Below are 19,161 nucleotides of genomic sequence, written 5' to 3' on the forward strand. Positions count from 1 at the left end.
ACATTATAACCTTTAGAATGTGGAGTTTGTTCTTTTCAGATGAAAGAATTCAAGTTCTTATTGCCATATCCCTTGGTCAGATCCCCAAATTCACACATTCTGCTCTAAGTTTCTACAGAAAAAATAGCAACACGTAATCTAGACTAAAAAGTTAAATTAAAAAATTTAAAAAATTTTTCAAATATATAACATGACATGAAAAATATTTTAAATCCTTTCGTATGTAAAAGGTCATTTAGTTCATTGATTAATATATTTACAACTTAATACATGTATGTAAAATATAAAGACAAAGTTAAGTAACTTGCTCCTCATCTCATAGAATAATGATAGCAATGACTATTTTCTACTTGTGATATAGTTTTCAATGTTTAGCAAGTACAAAAATTCATACTCAACTGTGCAGGCAGAAAATAATGTTACCTATACTTCCTAAACCTGTGCATGTATCAACAGTGGTGCACTTACTGTAATTGCTCTAATTTGGAAAAGCTGACTGCAGAGCAATGGTTCTACCCCAGAATCTCACATCCCTGGGCCAGAGTTCTTCCCTCAGCACATTCTGTCTGGACAAGTGGGTGTGGTGGTAATTCACCATGATAATAGGGGCAATGAAGCCTGCAGGCCAGGGCTCAGGAGGCCACAGCATCCATACAGGACATACTTTAAATAAAGCACAGGGCAAGATGCTGCAGCCACTAAGCAGAAGGCAGTGCTGGAGTAGAGTGGCAGACACGTGAGCTGATAGAGTCTCTGGTGTTTGGCTGATCATGGACAAAAATCTGCCCTTAGCTGATGTCCAGTGCTGGACCAGCTGTCGCAGTGGTGCTTGCATATGATGCACTGCTGTGTCTGCTCCCCTTGACTGCTCATTTGGTTAACACAGTTAGGCACTGTGCCATTGGCACTGCCTTTCTGCAGGCCCTGACATGAAACAGAGTGCTCTGCAGAAAGTGGGCTCTACTGCCTCCTAATCTGTGTAGTAGCAGAGGACTCACAGAGTCACCTTTCAGATTAGAAGGAACCAGAACCATTTCTGTGCCTTGAGGAATCAAAGGCCAGGCATGTTCTACGGAATGGCCTCAAGATCTTGATGTGGTGAAAGCATTTAATGAAATCAGTCTGAGCTGTCCTTCCAGAAAGAAGTCTCCTGCCCTGCCCATGGACTCAAAAGGTGCCTTCCTCTGTGAATTTTTCTTCTAGGAGAAGAGGGGAATTGGGTCCTGGCAGCTGTATTCCCTTTTGGTCTTCATGAGTTTATGTATTTGTTATTAGTTTAGAATATAAAAAATGGTAAGGACTAAAAAATCACCTCATATATTTAATGTGTAACAGATTTCAACCTGTAAAACTTTCCAAATAAAGCTGTACTCTTTTAGTCAATTTGACTGTGTCTCCTAGGAAAATCAATTTTATTAAATATTAAAATAGGTATGATGATGCCTACAGCTTTGTTCTTTTTGCTCATTTTGGTTTGGATATTCAGACTATTTTGTGCTGCTCTATAAATTTTAGGATTGCTTGTTTTCCTAACATTGTGAAGAATGACATTCGATCTTTGATAGGGATCTGTAGATCACTTTGAATCTGTAGATCATGTGGAATAAGATGGACAGTTGAACAATATTAACTCCTCCAATCCCAGAACATGGAGAATCCTTCCTTTTGTTTTTGTTTTGTCTTCCATTTCTTTCCTTGGTGTTTTGTAATTTACACTGCAGACATCTTTCACTTTCTCAAGTAAGTTTATTTCTAGGTAAATTTTTAATACTTATCATGAATATTATTGCTTTGATGGCATCTTCCTCCAATTTGTTATAGATATATGGAAAAGTTGCTGATTTTTTATATTGTTTTGTATTTGGCTACTTTATTAATTTATCACTTAATAGACAAGTAGCAATTATATTATCTAAAATATGTGTTTTTCAGTTCAAATCTCTTTCATTCCTTCTGAGTAATGATGATGCTTCACGGAGATGAAACCATTGACTGTATTTTCACCCTTTTATCTCCTTTCTTCCTGCAGCTCCTGCTGGTCAGTGCAGCATTTATCAGCATCAAAGCCCTTTCCTGCCTCCCTTTCACACTCATTTGCTTCTGTAGGTAACCATGGCAGTAGAATCAGGGTATCATGCTAGACATGTCTAAAGCCCAAGTCCAATTTGGGAAAGAACTTTCTATTTTATTTAAGGAGAGTGGATGAGCCAATGATGAAAATTTCAGAGCAGGAGGAAATGAACCAAAATGTTTGCATTTATAAAACCAGCGAGCAATCAGGGTTACCTTTTGAAAATCAGGGAAATAAAAGTTTATTTAATGAGAGAAAGAATAAAGAAACTTCAGTTCATTATTTGGGATATTATTATTATTGATGGAAGGAATAAAGTCCTTTCATTTGTCCTTCTATGGAGTTTTGCATTTTTTGAAAACCACAATGAAATAAATTTAACTCCTGTTCATTTTTTGAGGAAATTATTTTGAAAATATTAAGGTTCTATAAAGTTAAAAATAAATCATTTGTGCTACAAACAAATCTAAATCACAGAATTCTAAGTCAGAATTTCTTCCCAATTGTTTTTGGTTCTGGCAAACATAACAAAAATATAATACTGGTACAGCAAGTAATTTCAAAAGAATAAAATTAACCCCATCATTTGGAAAAACTAAAAGTTTAAAACAGTATTTTTATCCATAATTTTCTACCAATATATTCCTGTATGGAGTATGTGCTAGCTTGGCTAGGAGGAAGGATTTTGAATAATACCTTCATTTTCATGTCCAGTAAATATAAACAAATTGTGAAATAAGAGTTTTAGATGATGTAATCCACCTTGTTGTCTGCTTTTCCATTTGCAGAATCCAACTGATAGGAAGCATGGAGAAGAGCAACAGCACGACAGACTTCATTCTCCTGGGACTCTTTAGGCACACGAGACTCCACCTCTTTTTCTTTGCATTGGTGCAGGCTGTAGCCATTGCTTCCCTCTTGGGCAACTCCCTCATGGCTCTCCTAATTCGCCAGGACCCCCAGCTGCACATGCCCATGTACTTCCTGCTGAGCCAGCTCTCCCTCATGGACCTCATGCTGGTCTCCACCACTGTGCCCAAGATGGCTGATGGCTTTCTTTCTGGGAAGACGTCCATCTCCCCAGCTGGCTGTGGGATGCAGATCTTTGTCTCCCTCACCCTGGGTGGTGGGGAGAGTTTCCTCCTGGCAGCCATGGCCTATGACCGCTGTGTGGCTGTCTGCCACCCTCTGAGATACCCTACACTCATGAGCAGGCAGTTATGCTTGCAAATGACCATGGGCTCTTGGTTCCTGGGGGCAGCTGATGGGCTCATGCAGGCTGCAGCTACTCTGAGCTTCACCTATTGCGGTGCTCATGACATTGATCATTTCTTCTGTGAGGCCCCTATGCTGTTACGCTTGGCCTGCAGCGACACCTCAGTCTTTGAAAATGTCATGTACATCTGCTGCATTCTGATGCTACTGATTCCCTTGTCCCTTATCCTGACTTCCTACAGCCTCATCCTTGGTGCTGTACTGCACATGCACTCCACAGAAGCCTGCAAGAAGGCCTTTGCCACATGCTCCTCCCATTTGGCTGTGGTAGGACTCTTTTATGGCCCTGCCATCTTCATCTACATGAGACCCAAATCCTACAGGTCAGCTGACCACGATAAGGTGGTGTCGGCCTTCTACACCATCTTCACCCCTATGCTGAACCCTGTGATCTACTCTCTGAGGAACAATGAGGTCAAAGAAGCCCTGAAAAGGTGGTTGGGAAAACAAGTCACCCTAAAACACCAGCAAACTTAATTCCACTCCTCACTATGAATCTAAATTCTTTTTAACTTTTTAAAGATATTGTAACTTTCCTAATTTAGTATTATACAAAAAGAAAGTTAAGTTTATATATCAGCTTCCTAAGAAGTATTTAAGAATTAAGTGAGCAATTGCATTTTTGATGCAACACTTTTGAGAATGTATTATTTATTATGATTCTAGTTAGGCAGTTTTTGTATATCATAAAAACATGAAATTGTAAGTGTTATTGATGTCATCACCTTCTTTCTAGGTTAAAAAATAAAGGCATGATAAATATATTAAAAAATGTTCAACATCACTTATCATTTGAGAGATGCAAATTACAGGAACTCTGAGATTTTGCCTTACTCCAGAAAGATATAGCTATTATCAAGTAATCAACTAATAACAAATGCTGGAGGGGATATGGTAAAAAAGGAACCCTGGAAAGGAGGGAGATGGAAGGAAGGGACAAGGAAAAAAAGTAAAAATAGGATAAAAAATTGAAACAAAGCTTTTCTATATAGGGAGGGGAGGGGGTCTTGAGGAGAGGAGACAATGGGAAAAAAAGGGCAGGATGTATCATATACAGGTGCAAATTCCCTATGATAAGTGTTATTATTAGGTATATGTAAAATGTACTAATAAATGTTTTGCTAAAGTATATATATATATATATATATAAATTTTTAAAAAGGCATGAAAGAAGTATTGTTCTCAATGTTACACAGGAGGAAAATGTTAATATGTGACCTCAGAACTTTTTCTCTAACCTAGCACATATTATTTATGTCATGTCATTTATTTTTAATGTGTTTTCTGTATGTACAGAGTATGAATTTCTAAGACATATACCAACTCCAATGAAGACAAGCAAAGTCATTGCTCTGTTTTTCAGTTTAAAACACTGACAGCAGATAACAGTAAGACAGAGGAAAAAAGTTACCTACTCTTATCTCTACACATCAAAACTTCTGTACTCTTGCAGTGACAATATTTGTCTTTGTTCCCTCAGGAGTCTGTTAGGAGATTATGAAACTGTGGTGCCCAAGCCCTAGGAGGGTGTTTTTAAGAGCAAAGACTGACAGTCAGCAACAGAACGAGAAGGTATGCTGCTGGGTTCAGGTGTAGAACTGGTCCTGCTGATACTCACCAAAGTGTGTGGCTCCAGCCCCTTTGGTAAAAAGACGCACATGTACCTGAGCCACTGAGATGGGCTCAGCAGTCCCCAGGGGCCAGTTGGACACCCAGGTATCCAGTTGCGACTTTTCCACCTCTGCTGTAGTCTGGAAGGTCTCTCGGCTGTGCAGACCTGGATAAGTGGTGTCCACAGTGCTGATCCATCTGATGGGCTCAGTGGACACACCCCTGGTGGATCTTGGGGGAAATGGTCAGTTTTGACTCCAGCACAGTTCCCTCCAGCCAGGAACCACCCCATGCAGGCTCCTGCTGAGAGTTGTGTGGCTGCCTGGCCATGAAAGCCCCAGCACCCTCTGTGACATAGGGGTCCTGAGGAGGTCCTGTGTAGTCTCCTCACCCTCCCACTTCAGTAGGAAAACTACCTTGTTCATGCTGGGAATGTGGAGATTTCCCTGTCTGAGTCAGTAGGACAGGAATTGAGCTTGGGACCCACACAGCCTCAGCACACTCTTTGACCTTCTGTCAGGTGCATCCAGGCTGGGATTTCCACCAACACAGAAGCCACCCCAGGAATGGTGGTGAACTTTGGCTTAGGGCACGCTAGTGCTGAAGGGACTCCAGTGGCCAGAGTGGAGATGATAAGCAGCAGTGTGTTCAAAGTCTCTGGAAGGCCCACTGAGGAAAATCAAGCACACAGACAGTTTGTAAAGAACAGAATGAATGCCTACTTGTTTATTATGCTTATACACAGTATCAAGAATATTCAGGAAATTATGATATTATAGAATTAAAAAATAAGGCACTAAGACTGATTACAAAGAGACCACTATGTTCTCTCACACAAATAAGTTAAGCAGTTGTCTGAAGGGAATTCCAGAGACTTCAAGAAAACAGAAACAATGCAGAAATTTATCAGATACACTTAGCACAGTGGTTGGAATAAGAAAAATAAACCAAAACAGAAATTCTTCACCAGAAAAATGCAATGTAGGAAATGAAAGCTGTGTGGAGGAGCTTCAAATGCATAATTGATCAAGGAGAAGAATTAGGGAGCATGAAGGTGCCTATTTGAAAATAAACAGAGTATAAACAAAAAGCATATACAAGAAATATAAAGTTTTCAAAAGTAAAACAAATTTAAGCTGCATGAGTTAAAAAGAAAAAACCACTTAGTTTTACATAATTTCACTTAGCTTTTGATAGAGTTCTCTGCTAGATACAATGGCCCCAGCAACCTTGCATCCTAAAATGGCCCCTAACTACAGGAAATGAGTCACTCCAGAGAGAACAAAGACCTGCTTTTTCCTGCCTTACCCGCAGTCATAGCCAATCATCTGCCTCCACTACACTCCCCCAGCCCTTATAAACCTCACCCAGCCAGCCCCTTCTTACTGCTCTTCCAATTGTTTGTGACAGCCTGGCAGCTCTGTTCCTTAATAAAAGCCTTGCCTAGGGTGTTTGTGTTTCAGCTCATTTTATTTCTCTCAGCTTTCACTTAGCTTTACATAATTATCAGAGATTTTTGGTTAATTTTTATGGATGCCAGAAACCAAAGTACACTGATTTTCTTCTGGCAGATATGAAATAAATGCAACCATAGCAGGGCCATTATATTGTTTTGCTTTTTTATCACCCTATGGGAGAAATAGTACATTTTGCCACCCTCTGGCATACAGGATTTAGGAAAGCTTTCATTAATGATATGTCAGTTCCATGTTATGTTTGGGGTTCTTGTGGAACCAGTGACATGGCAACCATGTATCTCTGTCCTGCATGAGAGTTCACTGAGTAATCCCCTCTGTTCTTATATAGTGACATGTGAGACATTTCCTTCACCCACCTAATACAATTCATAAGTGGGGTGCCACAAACTGATGTTGTTGTTGCTTTTTAAGAAACAGAATATAAACAGAGTAGTGACTATTTTTGAAATTGATACTCTGTGTTTTTAAGCATAGTTTCATGCCATTCCAAACCCAAGGCCTTCCACCTGGAGACAGTTTTCAAAAAATAAATTTATTTTATATTGTATTATATTCTTTAGCTTTTCACAACATTGTTATAGCTCCATTTGCTCCCTTCGGGGAAAATCACTTAACAGTGCCATGACAGTACCCAGAATTCCTAGGCATCTCTTCTATAAGGCAAAGTAGTGTAAAGGCAATGGTAACACAATTGTTGGGGAGGCAGAAGTAATTCTGCACAGACGAATACTGGTACCAATGCTACACTGGGGAACTCACATGTGGTTTTTTGCCCCAAATTAGCATGCAACTAGAAAGAAGTTTATCCTGCTCTGAAGTGATTTTACATGGCTAGGTCCTCTAAAAGTTTTGAATCCTCTTTTTTAAAAACAAAAAGAGACAAAGCTCATGGGATCTATGAGGAAAACTCAAAAAAACAATATACAGATCACTGGAATTCCAGATAAAATAGAAAAAGACAAAAGGGTACATAAATAATTCAAAAAATACTAAATGAAAAATATTTCAAATCGAGAAACAAATAAACACCAAGGTACAGGAAAATCAAAGCAACCATTAAGCTCAAAGAAGGTTAATTCAAGGCTTGTTACAATCATATCCTCCAGGGGGAAAAAAAACCAAGAATGGAATCTGAAAATATAAAGAGATAAACAATACCACTGTTTTAATAAAAGGAGAGAAAAAGTAAAACAAAAACTGTACGTTTGTTTTGCTTTTTACCTAGAGGTCCCTCAGTGCCCCATGCACTTATAGGTGAGGCTTTTCAGAGCTGGCTGGATCTAGGGTGTGTGATACTAGGATTGAGGGTGTGTGGTACCAAAAATGTCCACTAATTGGACTTAGCATAGTTCTGGGTGGCACCACCCAAAATGCTGGCATCCTGCAGGGAATAAAAGGGAAACCTGGAAGGTGGCTGCTTCCCCCACTTCCCCTGCTTCTGCTGCTGCTGCTCACTGCCTGCTGCCTTCTGCCATAGACTGTCTCTCCTCTGTGATGCCCCTCAGCCATTCCAACCTACCATGGAGCCCGCAGACTACAGGTTGAAACCTCCATAAACTGTGAGCTGTGATAAATCTGTCCTCCTCTAATTATGGATATCAGGTATTTTATTTCAGCAATGCAGAAAGTACTTAAGATGACACTTTACTTCCATTATTGACATTTTGAATTTTTATGTCCAGTTGTCTATTGGGTCTATCCTTTGACTGATTATTGTGAAGTCCTTGAGGCATTATGGCCATGAGGTTCTTCACAAGCAAATCCCTGGTACTTCTGGTGTAAGCCCTTGAATTCTCATGAGAGGGTTGTGTCTGATCCTGTGCACACTCTGTTAGCTTCTGATTGAAGAAGTAGCCATGTTCCACCCTGTTCCAATAAACCACTATTCACCACATTGTGATACAGCCCTCACCAAAACTACAAGGATGGAGACACTGTGACCTAGAAACTCCAAAATTGTGAACTAAATAAATACTTTCTCTTTACAAAGTTAAATGCTTCAGGTATTTCACTGTGGTAACATGAAGCTGTCCACAAGACTTGGCCTCACATATACAAATCAATAAACATGACACATCACATTAATAGAATTAAGCAAAATATGATCATTTTAATAGATGCCAAAATTTTTGAGAAAATGTATTATTCTTTCAGGTTAAAAACTCTTAAGTTAGGTGTAAAAGGCACATCATTCACCATAAGAAAGACCATCCACAGCTAGCATCATAACAAAGGAAAAGTTAAAGGTTTTTACTTTAACAACTGGGAAAAGAGAAGAATGCTCACTCTAACCATTTTTTATTATATTATATTTATATATAATATCATATATATCATTTATGTGTTTATCATTTAGTTACATATACATATGTCATTTAGTTATCATTCAATATCATATATATGTGTATATGTCCATATATATGATATTATATAGAATACCATAAATTTGTCTTCAAGTCTGCTTTTGCTGATACAAGGAGAGCTATACTTGCTTGCTTTTGTATCCATTTGCAGGGAATATAATTTTCTATTTTTCACTATCAGTCTGTGTGCATTGTACTAGTAATTTGTATGAGTTATGTGTGTTTCTTGCAAGAAACATAGGTGACACTTTATTTTTATTCAAACTGTCAGTCTGACAGTTTGGTGCCTTTAATTCTAAATTAAGACCACTCACATTTAGGCTTATTATATAAATGTGTGCATTGATTCTTGTCATTTATTTCTAGTGAGTGTTTAATTCATTTCTGTTTTCATTGTTCACCTACTATATTAATGAAATTTATTCTTTAACATGTGTTCTTGTTTGTATTTATGTTTCCCCAGCTGGGTGTATGATTCTTTTAAGTATCTTATGCAAAGCTATTTGAGTAGGCATGAGTTTCTTTAGGTTATGCTTGGGATAGACTTTGTCTTATTTTTTAATCTGAACGATAGTTTTGCAGGATATTTTAATAAACTTTTGCAGTAATTTTCATTCTGTGCTTGAAATACATTATTCTTTGCTCTCACATGTTTAGAATTTCTTCTGAAAAATCTGCTGTTTTTCTGATGAGCTTGTCATTATAATTGACTTGGAATTTCTCTCTTCAAACCTCTAATATTCCATGAACAATTTCTTTTCTGGTAATCTCTGGATTGTACATAACTTTAGTACCTAAATGACAAACTAAATTCCCCAATTTAAAAAATTTTCTGTTATAATTTCATCAAAGAGGTTTTCTGGATCATTAAACCATATTTATTCTGTTTCTTCATGGACCGCTATTTGGTTTTTATTTTGTTTTCTTATGATGTTCAACAGATCTTGTATATTCTATTATTTATTATTATTCTTCTTGTTGTTGTTATTATACCTTGTGTTTTAGCTTGATTATTCTCACTTCTGCTTGATATAGTCTGTTGCTGACTTTTAACTGAATTTTTTATTTAACTTACTGAGCTTTTCTTTTTTTTCAACACTGGAGATGGAACACAGGGCCTTCATACTGACATATCTCTTGGCCTTTCAAAAGATTTTGAGACAGAGTCTCAATAAGTTGCCAAATTACACAAGCTGGTATCAAACATGCGATTTTTCTGCCTCTGCATTACTAACACTGGGACCACAGCCATGCAACACCACACCCAGTTTATTGAGCCTCTCATTTCCAAAACTTAGGTTTGGTTCTTCTTGAGAATCTCTACCTTTTTATTGAAACCTTTATGTCCTATGTTTCTTCCTCAGTTAATTCAGTTTTTTATTTTATCTTTATTGAATTTGCTATTTTTAGAATTATTTTTTAAAATTACATGTACAAAATTTCATCCATTTTAACAGATATTGATGCACTTATGAAGGCCTTTCGTATTTTGTTTTCTTATGTTCTTGTGTTTCTATGTTGAGATTTTCACATCTGTTGGCATGAGCATCTCTTCCACGTTTATGATGGAGCCTTGTTAGGAAATCTCATTCTCTAGACAGTGTGTGGTGGGTATCACTTTTTTTTTCCAGTACCAAGGACTGAACTCAGGATCTTGCGCTTCAAGACAGGTGTGGCACCACTGACCTAAATCCCAGCTCTGGGTATCATTTTTTGAGATGTATTAATGTTAATTATACCATCATAGTTACTTTTATTATTGCTGAGGAAAAGTGCACTACACTGATAAGTTAAGCAATGAAAGGTTTATTTAGCTCAAAGTTTGTAGAGGTTTCAGTCCATATTGAGCTGGCTAAAAGGCCAGCCACATTTTAGAGGGGTAAGAGGTCATGGCAGATAGAAAACAGCAAAAGCAACAAGGGATGACCACAGCTTTTCTACCCCTTATATCTTATGAAGACTACTTAGGGTGGTAGTGCTCACAGCCTTAATCCTAGTGCACCAGGAATCAAACCCAGTGTCAAACACTGGATCCAGCCACCTCTGGAAAAATCCCCACCTATGACTGCATGAGGCTTTGGGGGGACATCTACATGTAAGCCATAACATTTAACCCATAACATTCTACCCTTGACCTCCCAAAGACTCATGCACATTCTTTTATGCAAAAGGTATTTAGTCCATCTCTAAGAGGTGCCTAAGTCCTAACAGTTTCAGCATTGCTTAAAAGTCCAAGTCCAAAGTCTCTTCTGAGATTTAAGGCTAACTTTTTTGGTGTGAACCCCTGTACAAATGAAAAGAAAGTGAAACACTTCCAACACTGAAAGGCACAAGATAAGGATCTCCATTCCAAAAGTTACAAATGAGGATAACAAGGAATGGGAACAAAGCAAGATCAAAATCCAGAAGGGCAAACATTAATCCCACAGTTCCACTTCCAGCATTCCTGGCTATCTGTGGCAAGTTGGGAACTGCAAAGGCTTAGGGTAGATCCAACCCTAAGGTGATTCTGGTAGTTGTAGCTCCCATGGTTGATCTCTGGGGCCAGCTCTACTCTTTCCTTGGAGTTTTTCTTCACACTTCCCTCTCAGTGACCACACTGGCTGGTCTCCCAGGCCTTCTTCTGAAATCTGGGACCTTCCTGACCCTACAACTCTTGCATTCTGCATGCACCTAAAATCAGTACCATGGTGATGATGCCAAGATCTGCTACCAGCTGGACCAGTACCAGACTTCCTTCTCTCTTGGCTGTAGGGACTTAGTGACTTTGAACCAAATCCACAGAAACACCTTCTCTAGGCCACTGTCATTCTGGAACATGGTGCTCTGGGGCTCTCTTCTCAAAGCAAAGTCTTTCAATTTTGCAATTTTGAGGCTGGAAAAGATAAAGTCCTTCTTCTGTTGATGATGTCCATAGGCCAACTTTTCTATTCTCCTGTTCCTTCTCAGCAATCAAGATCTTCTCTGCAGTCCACAGCTTTACTGAAGCTTCCTGGCCAAACTCAACCTTCAGTTTTGCCCAAACTCAAAACATTTTAAATCATTCTACTGGGGTCTTTGCTCTTGATTTTTAACATAGATCTGTCTAAAAGCCCCCAAGAGTAGCCAGCCATACTGCCTCAACATTAAACTGCCTTAAAATTACTTCTGCAAGATTTTACAAATATATTTATTGGAAATTTTAGGTATACAATACATTTACATGGATCATTGGTTATTTGAACGTGAACATGATGTACCTTAGTTCTTATTTTTTCCATCATTACCTATGCACCCTTCAGCCCCTACACCCTTCCCTATTTACATAGACTTTTTTTCCATTTTTTTTTTCTTTCTTATAATTTTTCCTTTCCCTTCTTCCCTTTCCCCTTTCCCTCCTGCCACTCCTACACCTTTGGACTTTTTCCTATTTCAGATTATCAATTATTCATTTTAATCATTTTCATCTTTAATTACACTTTCAGTTTCTCACACTAGAGAAACTATTTGGCATTTACACATGTGTGTCCTATTTATTTCACTTAAGAGTATGGCCTCAATATGCATCCATTTAGCTATAAATGTCTCTAGTTTCTCATTCTTTATGGCTGAGTAGTACTCCATTTTATTAAAAATCCACATCTTCTTTATCCAGTTTCCAGTTGATGGGCACTTGGGCTGTTTCCAAGCTTTAGCTATTACAAACCGTGCTGCTATAAACATAGGTGCACATATATCGCTGTGGTAGGATTCTTTTAAATCTTTGGGGAAGATACCCAGTAGGGAAATAGCTGGGTCAAATGGGACCTATAGTCCTAGTTCTTTGTGGTATCTCCATACTGATTTCCACAGTGGTTGCACCAGTCTGCACTCCCACCAAAAATAGAGAATGGTTCCTTTCTCTCCACACCCCCACCAGCATTTGTGATTGGTTGATTTCTTGACAGCAGCCATTACTTCTGGGGAGAGGTGGAATCTCAGTGTTGTTTTCTTCTACATCTCTTGAATGACCAGTGATGCTGAACATTTTTTTCATATATTTATTTCCTGTTTTTTACTTCTTTGTCTGAGAAATGTCTGTTCATTTCAGATGTTCATTTTTGAATTGGGTCTTTGAATTTGGGGGGTCTGACTTTTTTCAATTCTTTATATATTCCTGATAGTAGAGCTTTGTCTGAGTTACAGCTGCTAAAACTTTCTTCTCACATTGTAGGTTGTCTCTTAGCTCTGTTGGTAGTTTCTCTTGCAGTGAAGAAGGTTTTTAATATGATGAAAGCCCAGTTGTTGATTCTTTGTGCCAGCTCCAGTGCTACTGAAGATTTGTTCATAAAGTCTTTTCCTATGCCAATGTCATCAAGAGTTCTGCCTAATTTATCCTCCAGCAAGTTTAGTGTTTCTGTTTTAATATTTAGATCTTTAATCCACTTCATTCTTAGTTTAGTGCATGGTGATAGGTATGGGTCTAGTTTTAATCTTTGGCAGGTTGAAATCCAGTTTTTCCAGCACCACTTATTAAGTAGGCTATCTTTCCTCCAATGAGGGTGGTTGGCTCCTTTGTCAAAGATGAGGTGGCTGAGTATGTCTGGAGTTGTTTCTGCATCTTCTAATCTATTCCACTGATTTTCAGGTCTGTTTCTTTGCCAGTACCATGCTGTTTTTATCACAGTGGCTTTGTAGTATTGTTTCAAGTCGGTTATTGTGATACCCCCAGCCATGTCTCTGTTGCCTAGAAGTACTTTTGGTATTCTAGATTTCTTCTGCTTCCAAATGAATTTTTGGATTGTTTTCTCTAGTTCTGTGAAGTATATTGTTGGAATTTCAATCGGCATTGCATTAAATCTATATAGTAGTTTTGGATGTATGGCCATATTCCCTACATTGGTTCTTCCTATCCAGGAACAAGGTATATCTTTCCATTTTCTTATATCCTCTTTGATCTCCTTCTTCAGAATGCTGTAGTTTTCAGTGTAGAGGTTTTTTTGCTTCCTTTGTTAGATTGATTCCTACATATTTCATTCTTTTAGATGCTATTGTAAAAGGAATTATTTCCCCAATTTCTCTCTCAATGGGTCTGCTATTTGAGTATAAGAAAGCTATTGCTTTTTGAATGTTGACCTTGTATCCAGCTACTCTACTGAATTTGTCAATTAGGTCTAGAAGACTTTGAGTTTTTGGGTCTTCTATGTAAAGTATATCATCAGCAAATAATGACAGTTTCACTTCTTCCTTTCCTATCTTTATTCCTTTTATTTCTTTCTCTTTTCTAATTGCTATGGATAATGTTACCAGAACAAATTTGAACTGGAGTGGTGATAGTGGCCATCCTTGTCTTGTTCCTGATTTTAGCGTGACAGTTTTCAGGTTTTGACCATTTAGTATGATGTTGGCTGTTGGTTTTTCACAGATAGCCTTAATCAGGTTGAGATAAAGACCTTCTATTCCAAGTTTCTGTAGCTTTTTTTTTTTTTTTACCATGAATGGTTGTTGGATTTTGTCAAATGCCTTTTCTGCATCTATTGAGATGATCATATGGTTTTTGTCCTTGGCTCTATTTAATATAGTGTATTACATTTATTGATTTATGGATGTTGAACCATCCTTGCATCCCTGGAATAAATCCGACTTTGTCAGGGTGTATGATCTTCTTGATGACACTGTATTCTGTTTGCCAGTATGTTGTTGAGGATTTTTGCATCTATGTTCATTAGGGAGATTGGTCTGTAGTTCTCTTTTTGGGTTGGGTCTTTCCCTGGTTTTGGGATCAAAGTAACACTTGCTTCCAGGAATGAATTTGGAAGCCTTGCTTCCCTTTCAATTTCCTTGATGAGTTTAAAGAGTAATGGTGATAGTTCTTCTTTAAATGTCTTGTAGAATTCAGCAGTGAATCCATCAGGACCTGGGCTTTTTTTTGTTGGTAAATTTTTAAATGCATTTTCAATTTCACTCATTGTTATTGGGGTGTTAAGAATTTCTATATCTTCTTCATATAACTTTGACAATTTTTAGAATTTCTATATCTTCTTCATTTAACTTTGACAATTTTTAGAATTTTTATATCGTCTTCATTGAACTTTGACAATGTTTATGTATCTAGGAATCTGTCCATTTCTTCTGTGTTTTCCATTTTATTAGAGTACAGGTTCTCAAAGTAGGTATTGATGATCCTCTGGATTTCTGCTGGATTTGTTGTAGCTTCACCTATTTATTCTTAATTGCATGAATTTGAGCCTTTTCTTTCCTTTTTATGATAAGGTTGGCTAGAGGTTTATCAATTTTATTTATTATTTAAAAAAACCAACTCTTTGATTCATTGATTTTTTTGTATCATTCCCTTAGTCTCCATTGCATTGATTTCTGCTCAGATCTTTACAATTTCTTTTCTTGTATGAGCTTTGGGTTTGTTATGCTCTTCTTTTCCTAGGAGGTTGAGGTTCTGCATTAGGTTATTTAACTGAGTTCTCTCTTGTCCTAATATCGGCATTCACTGTTATGAATTTCCTGCACAGAACTGCTTTCATTGTGTCCCACAGATTCCTGTATGTTGTACTGGCATTATCATTCACTTGTAGAAACTGTCTAATGTCTTCTTTAATTTCCTCTGTCACACATTGGTTGTTCAGGAGGGTGTTGTTCAATTTTCATGTGTTTGTGGGAGTTTTGCAGTTTCTTACGTTTTTGATCTCCAATTGTATGGCACTATGGTCTGATAATATACATGGGATAACTTCAATTCTTTCACATTTACTTAGATATGTCCTATGAGCTAGCATGTGATCTATTTGGGAGAATGACCTGTGTGCATCTGAAAAGAATGTGTATTCTGATTTTGTGGGGTGGAACAGTTTGTAAACATCTATTAAGTCCATTTATTCAATAGATTGGTTCAGTTCTAGAATTTAATTGTTAATTTTTTTTCTAGTTGATCTGTCTATTTGTGATAGAGTGGTTTGAAATCCACCAGTACATTTGTATTAGTGCTTATTTGGTTTTTCATGTCCACTAATATTTGTTTTGTATAGTTGGGGGCATCCATATTTGGTGCATATATATTTAGGATTGTCATCTCTTCCTCTTGGATGGTTCCCTTCACAATGATGTAGTGACCATCTTTGTTTCTCTTAATTAGTTTTGGTTTGAAGTCTACTTTGTCTACAAATAAGATTGCTACCTCTGCTTTTTTCCTGGGTTCCTGTTGCATGGATAACTGTTTTCCATCCTTTTACTTTCAGTCTATGAATTTCCTTTTGAGTTAGGTGTGTTTCTTGTATACAGCATATTGCTGGATTTTGCTTCTTAATCCATTCTGTCAGTCTATTTCTTTTGATTGGTGAATTGAGGCCATTAACGTTGATAGTTATAATTGAGAGATATCGACTCATCCTTGTCATAATGTTTTACTGTTGTTGGCTCTTTTATTTCTTATTTTCCCCCCTTTCCCTTTAGTATCTTACCTTGTATGTTGCCTTCTCTCTGCTGGGCCTCATGGAGTTGTGACCTTCATTGTCTTTTTCTAGGATATTGCTTAAAATTGTTTGGAGTGTTAGTTTGGTGTTCACGAAATTTCTCAGGTGTTCTTTGTCTTGAAAGTATTCAATTTCCCCACTGATTTTGAAAGATAATTTTGTGGGATACAACAGTCTAGGTTGGAAGTTATTTTCTTTTAGGGCTTGAAATACTTCACTCCAGGCTCTCCTTGATTTGAGAGTTTGTGTTGAGAAATTTGCCATGATTCTGATGGACTTTCCTTTGTAGGTGATTTGTTTCTTTTCTCTAATTACCTGTAGAATTTTTTTTTCTGTTGGGTTTCTGGGATCTTGACTATTATATGTCTAGGTGTAGATATTTTTTGGTCATGGCTAATTGAAATTTTATATGCCTCACTTATCTGTATGTTCAATTCTCTACCTCTGTCTGGGAAGTTTTCCACTATTAATTCTGTGAACAGCTTTTTATGTCAATTGTACTTTTTCCTGTTTTTTTGTGAACTCCTATCAGTCTCATGTTATTCTTCTTTGCATCATCTAGCTGCTGTTGGATTGATATCTCATGGTCCCTTATTATCTTTAAGAAATCTCTGGTTTCATAGTCCTTAACCACAATCCTGTCTTCTATATCTGATATTCTGTCTTCAGATTCTCTTAGTCTACTCTGCATGCTTTCAATGGAGTTTTTGATCTCCTGAATATCTGTTTGAATCTGTTTCATGGATTCCATTTCTTATGTTGAGCGATCATGGCTTCCATTTCTTTCTTATGCTGGGCATTCATGGCTTCCACCGTGTATCTGATCTCATCTATTTTCTTATCTGTTTCTGCTCTAGAGCCTCTAATTGTGTCTTTCACTCTGCTCACCATCTCTATATTTATCTGGGAGATTATTTCTGCTTTGAATTTTTCTAGAGTCTCATTCTTCTGCTTTGTTACTTCCTGTGCTATCAGTTCAGGGTGTCCAGGTGTTTGCTTATCAGATTTTTCTACCTCATTCCCCCAGAATTTCCCTTTTGTGATGTTGAAGCCTGCATTTGTGCCTTGCTTAAATGTTTTCTCATTTTTGTTGTTGGTACTGTCCTTGGTTTAATTTCTGAGTTGATATTTCAAAATTGCTTAATGTAAAATTGCTTTGTTGCTTGTGTTTAAAACCCTTGTGGAATGTTTGCTCTTCAGAGGTGTCTTCCAGATATAGCTTGTTTTTGGGTTTTGAGACTCTAATGATTCAGACTATTTCATTTTTCTTATACCAGGAAGAAAAACTAATTAGATCAATCACAACACGTAAGGCCAAATGACACAATCAGCAATACCATAGCATCGTGCACAGCTTAGAAAATGACAATTTGTGTTAGTTCTTAATCTATCACATTTAACTATGTGAGTTAAATTAAAACTGAGGACCAAGCCAACATAAGTTTATAGTGAATAAACTCTTCAATATAGCATATTTCCCCTTTGGGGTAGGGAGTTAAAAGGAGTTGGGGAGGGTGGGACAGGTAGAAAGATCAGGTAAGATTAGCGGTGAGGCCAGAAGACACAGGAAGATCACACAAACTCTAAGAAATTGTTAAAGGCCAGAGGAAAAGGCAAAATGAAAAAACAAAGATGTGAATAGAATCACCTAACAGCAACAGGGAGACTAGATACCATATTTACTTTCTTTTACACCTAATGATAATCAAGAGAAGGAAAAAGAGAAGAAAAGAAAAATAAAGGAGAAATCTGAATTCAGTGTAGAAAGGGACAATTGGAGAGATGAAGAGCAATGTGGGACAGCGAGAAAGTGAGAGAGAGAGAGAGAGACAGAGACAGAGAGGGAGAAAAGATGAAAGAAAGAAAAAGAAAAGTAAAAATTTTAAAAGAGTAGAAAAAGGTAAAAATTAAGAATTAAAAATAAGAGAAAAAATTTTTTTTCTTTTTTGCAAATAGCAAAAAATAAAAATTATGGGCATCCTTCAGGGTATGTCTCTGATATCACAGTAGGCAATGTAGGAATCTGTGTGCATATAAGAGTCAATGAGTCTCAGCAAGCTAGCAGTAGACCTGTGAGATTCAGGCAGATTTCTGCCTGCTAGTCCCAAGTTGAGCTCCCTGTCCTCCTGCAGGGTTGAACTCTGCAAAGTTCTACTGCAGGTTCCAGTTGCCCTTCCCCTGAAGATAGTTTAAGTTTTGATGGAAAGTAATGGTCCCAGGTGATGATCTCTCCAACTTACCAAGTACAGTGGTCTGGTTTGTCCTTATTGTAGAGATTCTCTTTACTTTTCCGCTGAGCTTCAGCTTTCATTGAGGAGCCTGAGAAGCCCTCTTTCTGTTGATAACTTCTGCTCTGTCTTGTGGTGGCCCAGACAAGGGCCTTGGTAATCCCCTGTTATTCTTTAGTGTGGGACCAGGTAGCATAAGAGCTGGAAGGCCAGTGTCAGGGTGGGGGGGACTGGGACCGGGCCTTGCAGGTGCCTGCTTGGCTAAGCTGAGGGCCGGATGGGGCCAGGGCTCCAAGCTGTGCCTAGGACCTCATCATGGTGTGGGTGGGGCCCAGGATGGCCAGGGAGCTTCATGCTGCCTGTCTCACCCTCTTATGCTGGCTTGTCATGGTGGCACTTCTGCAAAATTAATTAGTGCACTACCTTTAATCTTAGTCTCAGGCAAAGTCTCTGAACATGAGCAAAATGCAGACAAACTTTCTGCCAAGGTGTAACACACACTGTCTGGAGTCCAACAGCCAATGCAGTCCTTCTTCCAAGCAGAAACTTCCTGGGTGTGGTCTTTACCAGCAGGATTTCTATCATCCTCTGGTCTTTTGACCTCTGACCAGAATCTCTATCAAGGACAGCCAAAGGTGTTCCACTTCTTCAGCCAGCATCCCTGAACCTTTCTTAACTTTTCCCACGAACCAG

General features: G+C 38.0%; 1 protein-coding gene across 1 annotated transcript; it reads left to right on the forward strand.

Moving 5' to 3' along the window:
- The first annotated feature begins 2,878 nt into the window (after nucleotides 1-2,878).
- Nucleotides 2,879-3,823, forward strand: LOC101714059 (olfactory receptor 2T33). The gene has a single exon (XM_004870978.1). The coding sequence runs from the start codon at nucleotides 2,879-2,881 to the stop codon at nucleotides 3,821-3,823; it is 945 nt and encodes a 314-aa protein (XP_004871035.1).
- The last annotated feature ends 15,338 nt before the right edge of the window (nucleotides 3,824-19,161 follow it).

This window comes from Heterocephalus glaber, unplaced genomic scaffold (genome assembly GCF_053883595.1).
Source record: "Heterocephalus glaber isolate CG9 unplaced genomic scaffold, H.glaber_assembly_v1.0 deba00001462, whole genome shotgun sequence".
Taxonomy (NCBI): domain Eukaryota; kingdom Metazoa; phylum Chordata; class Mammalia; order Rodentia; family Bathyergidae; genus Heterocephalus; species Heterocephalus glaber.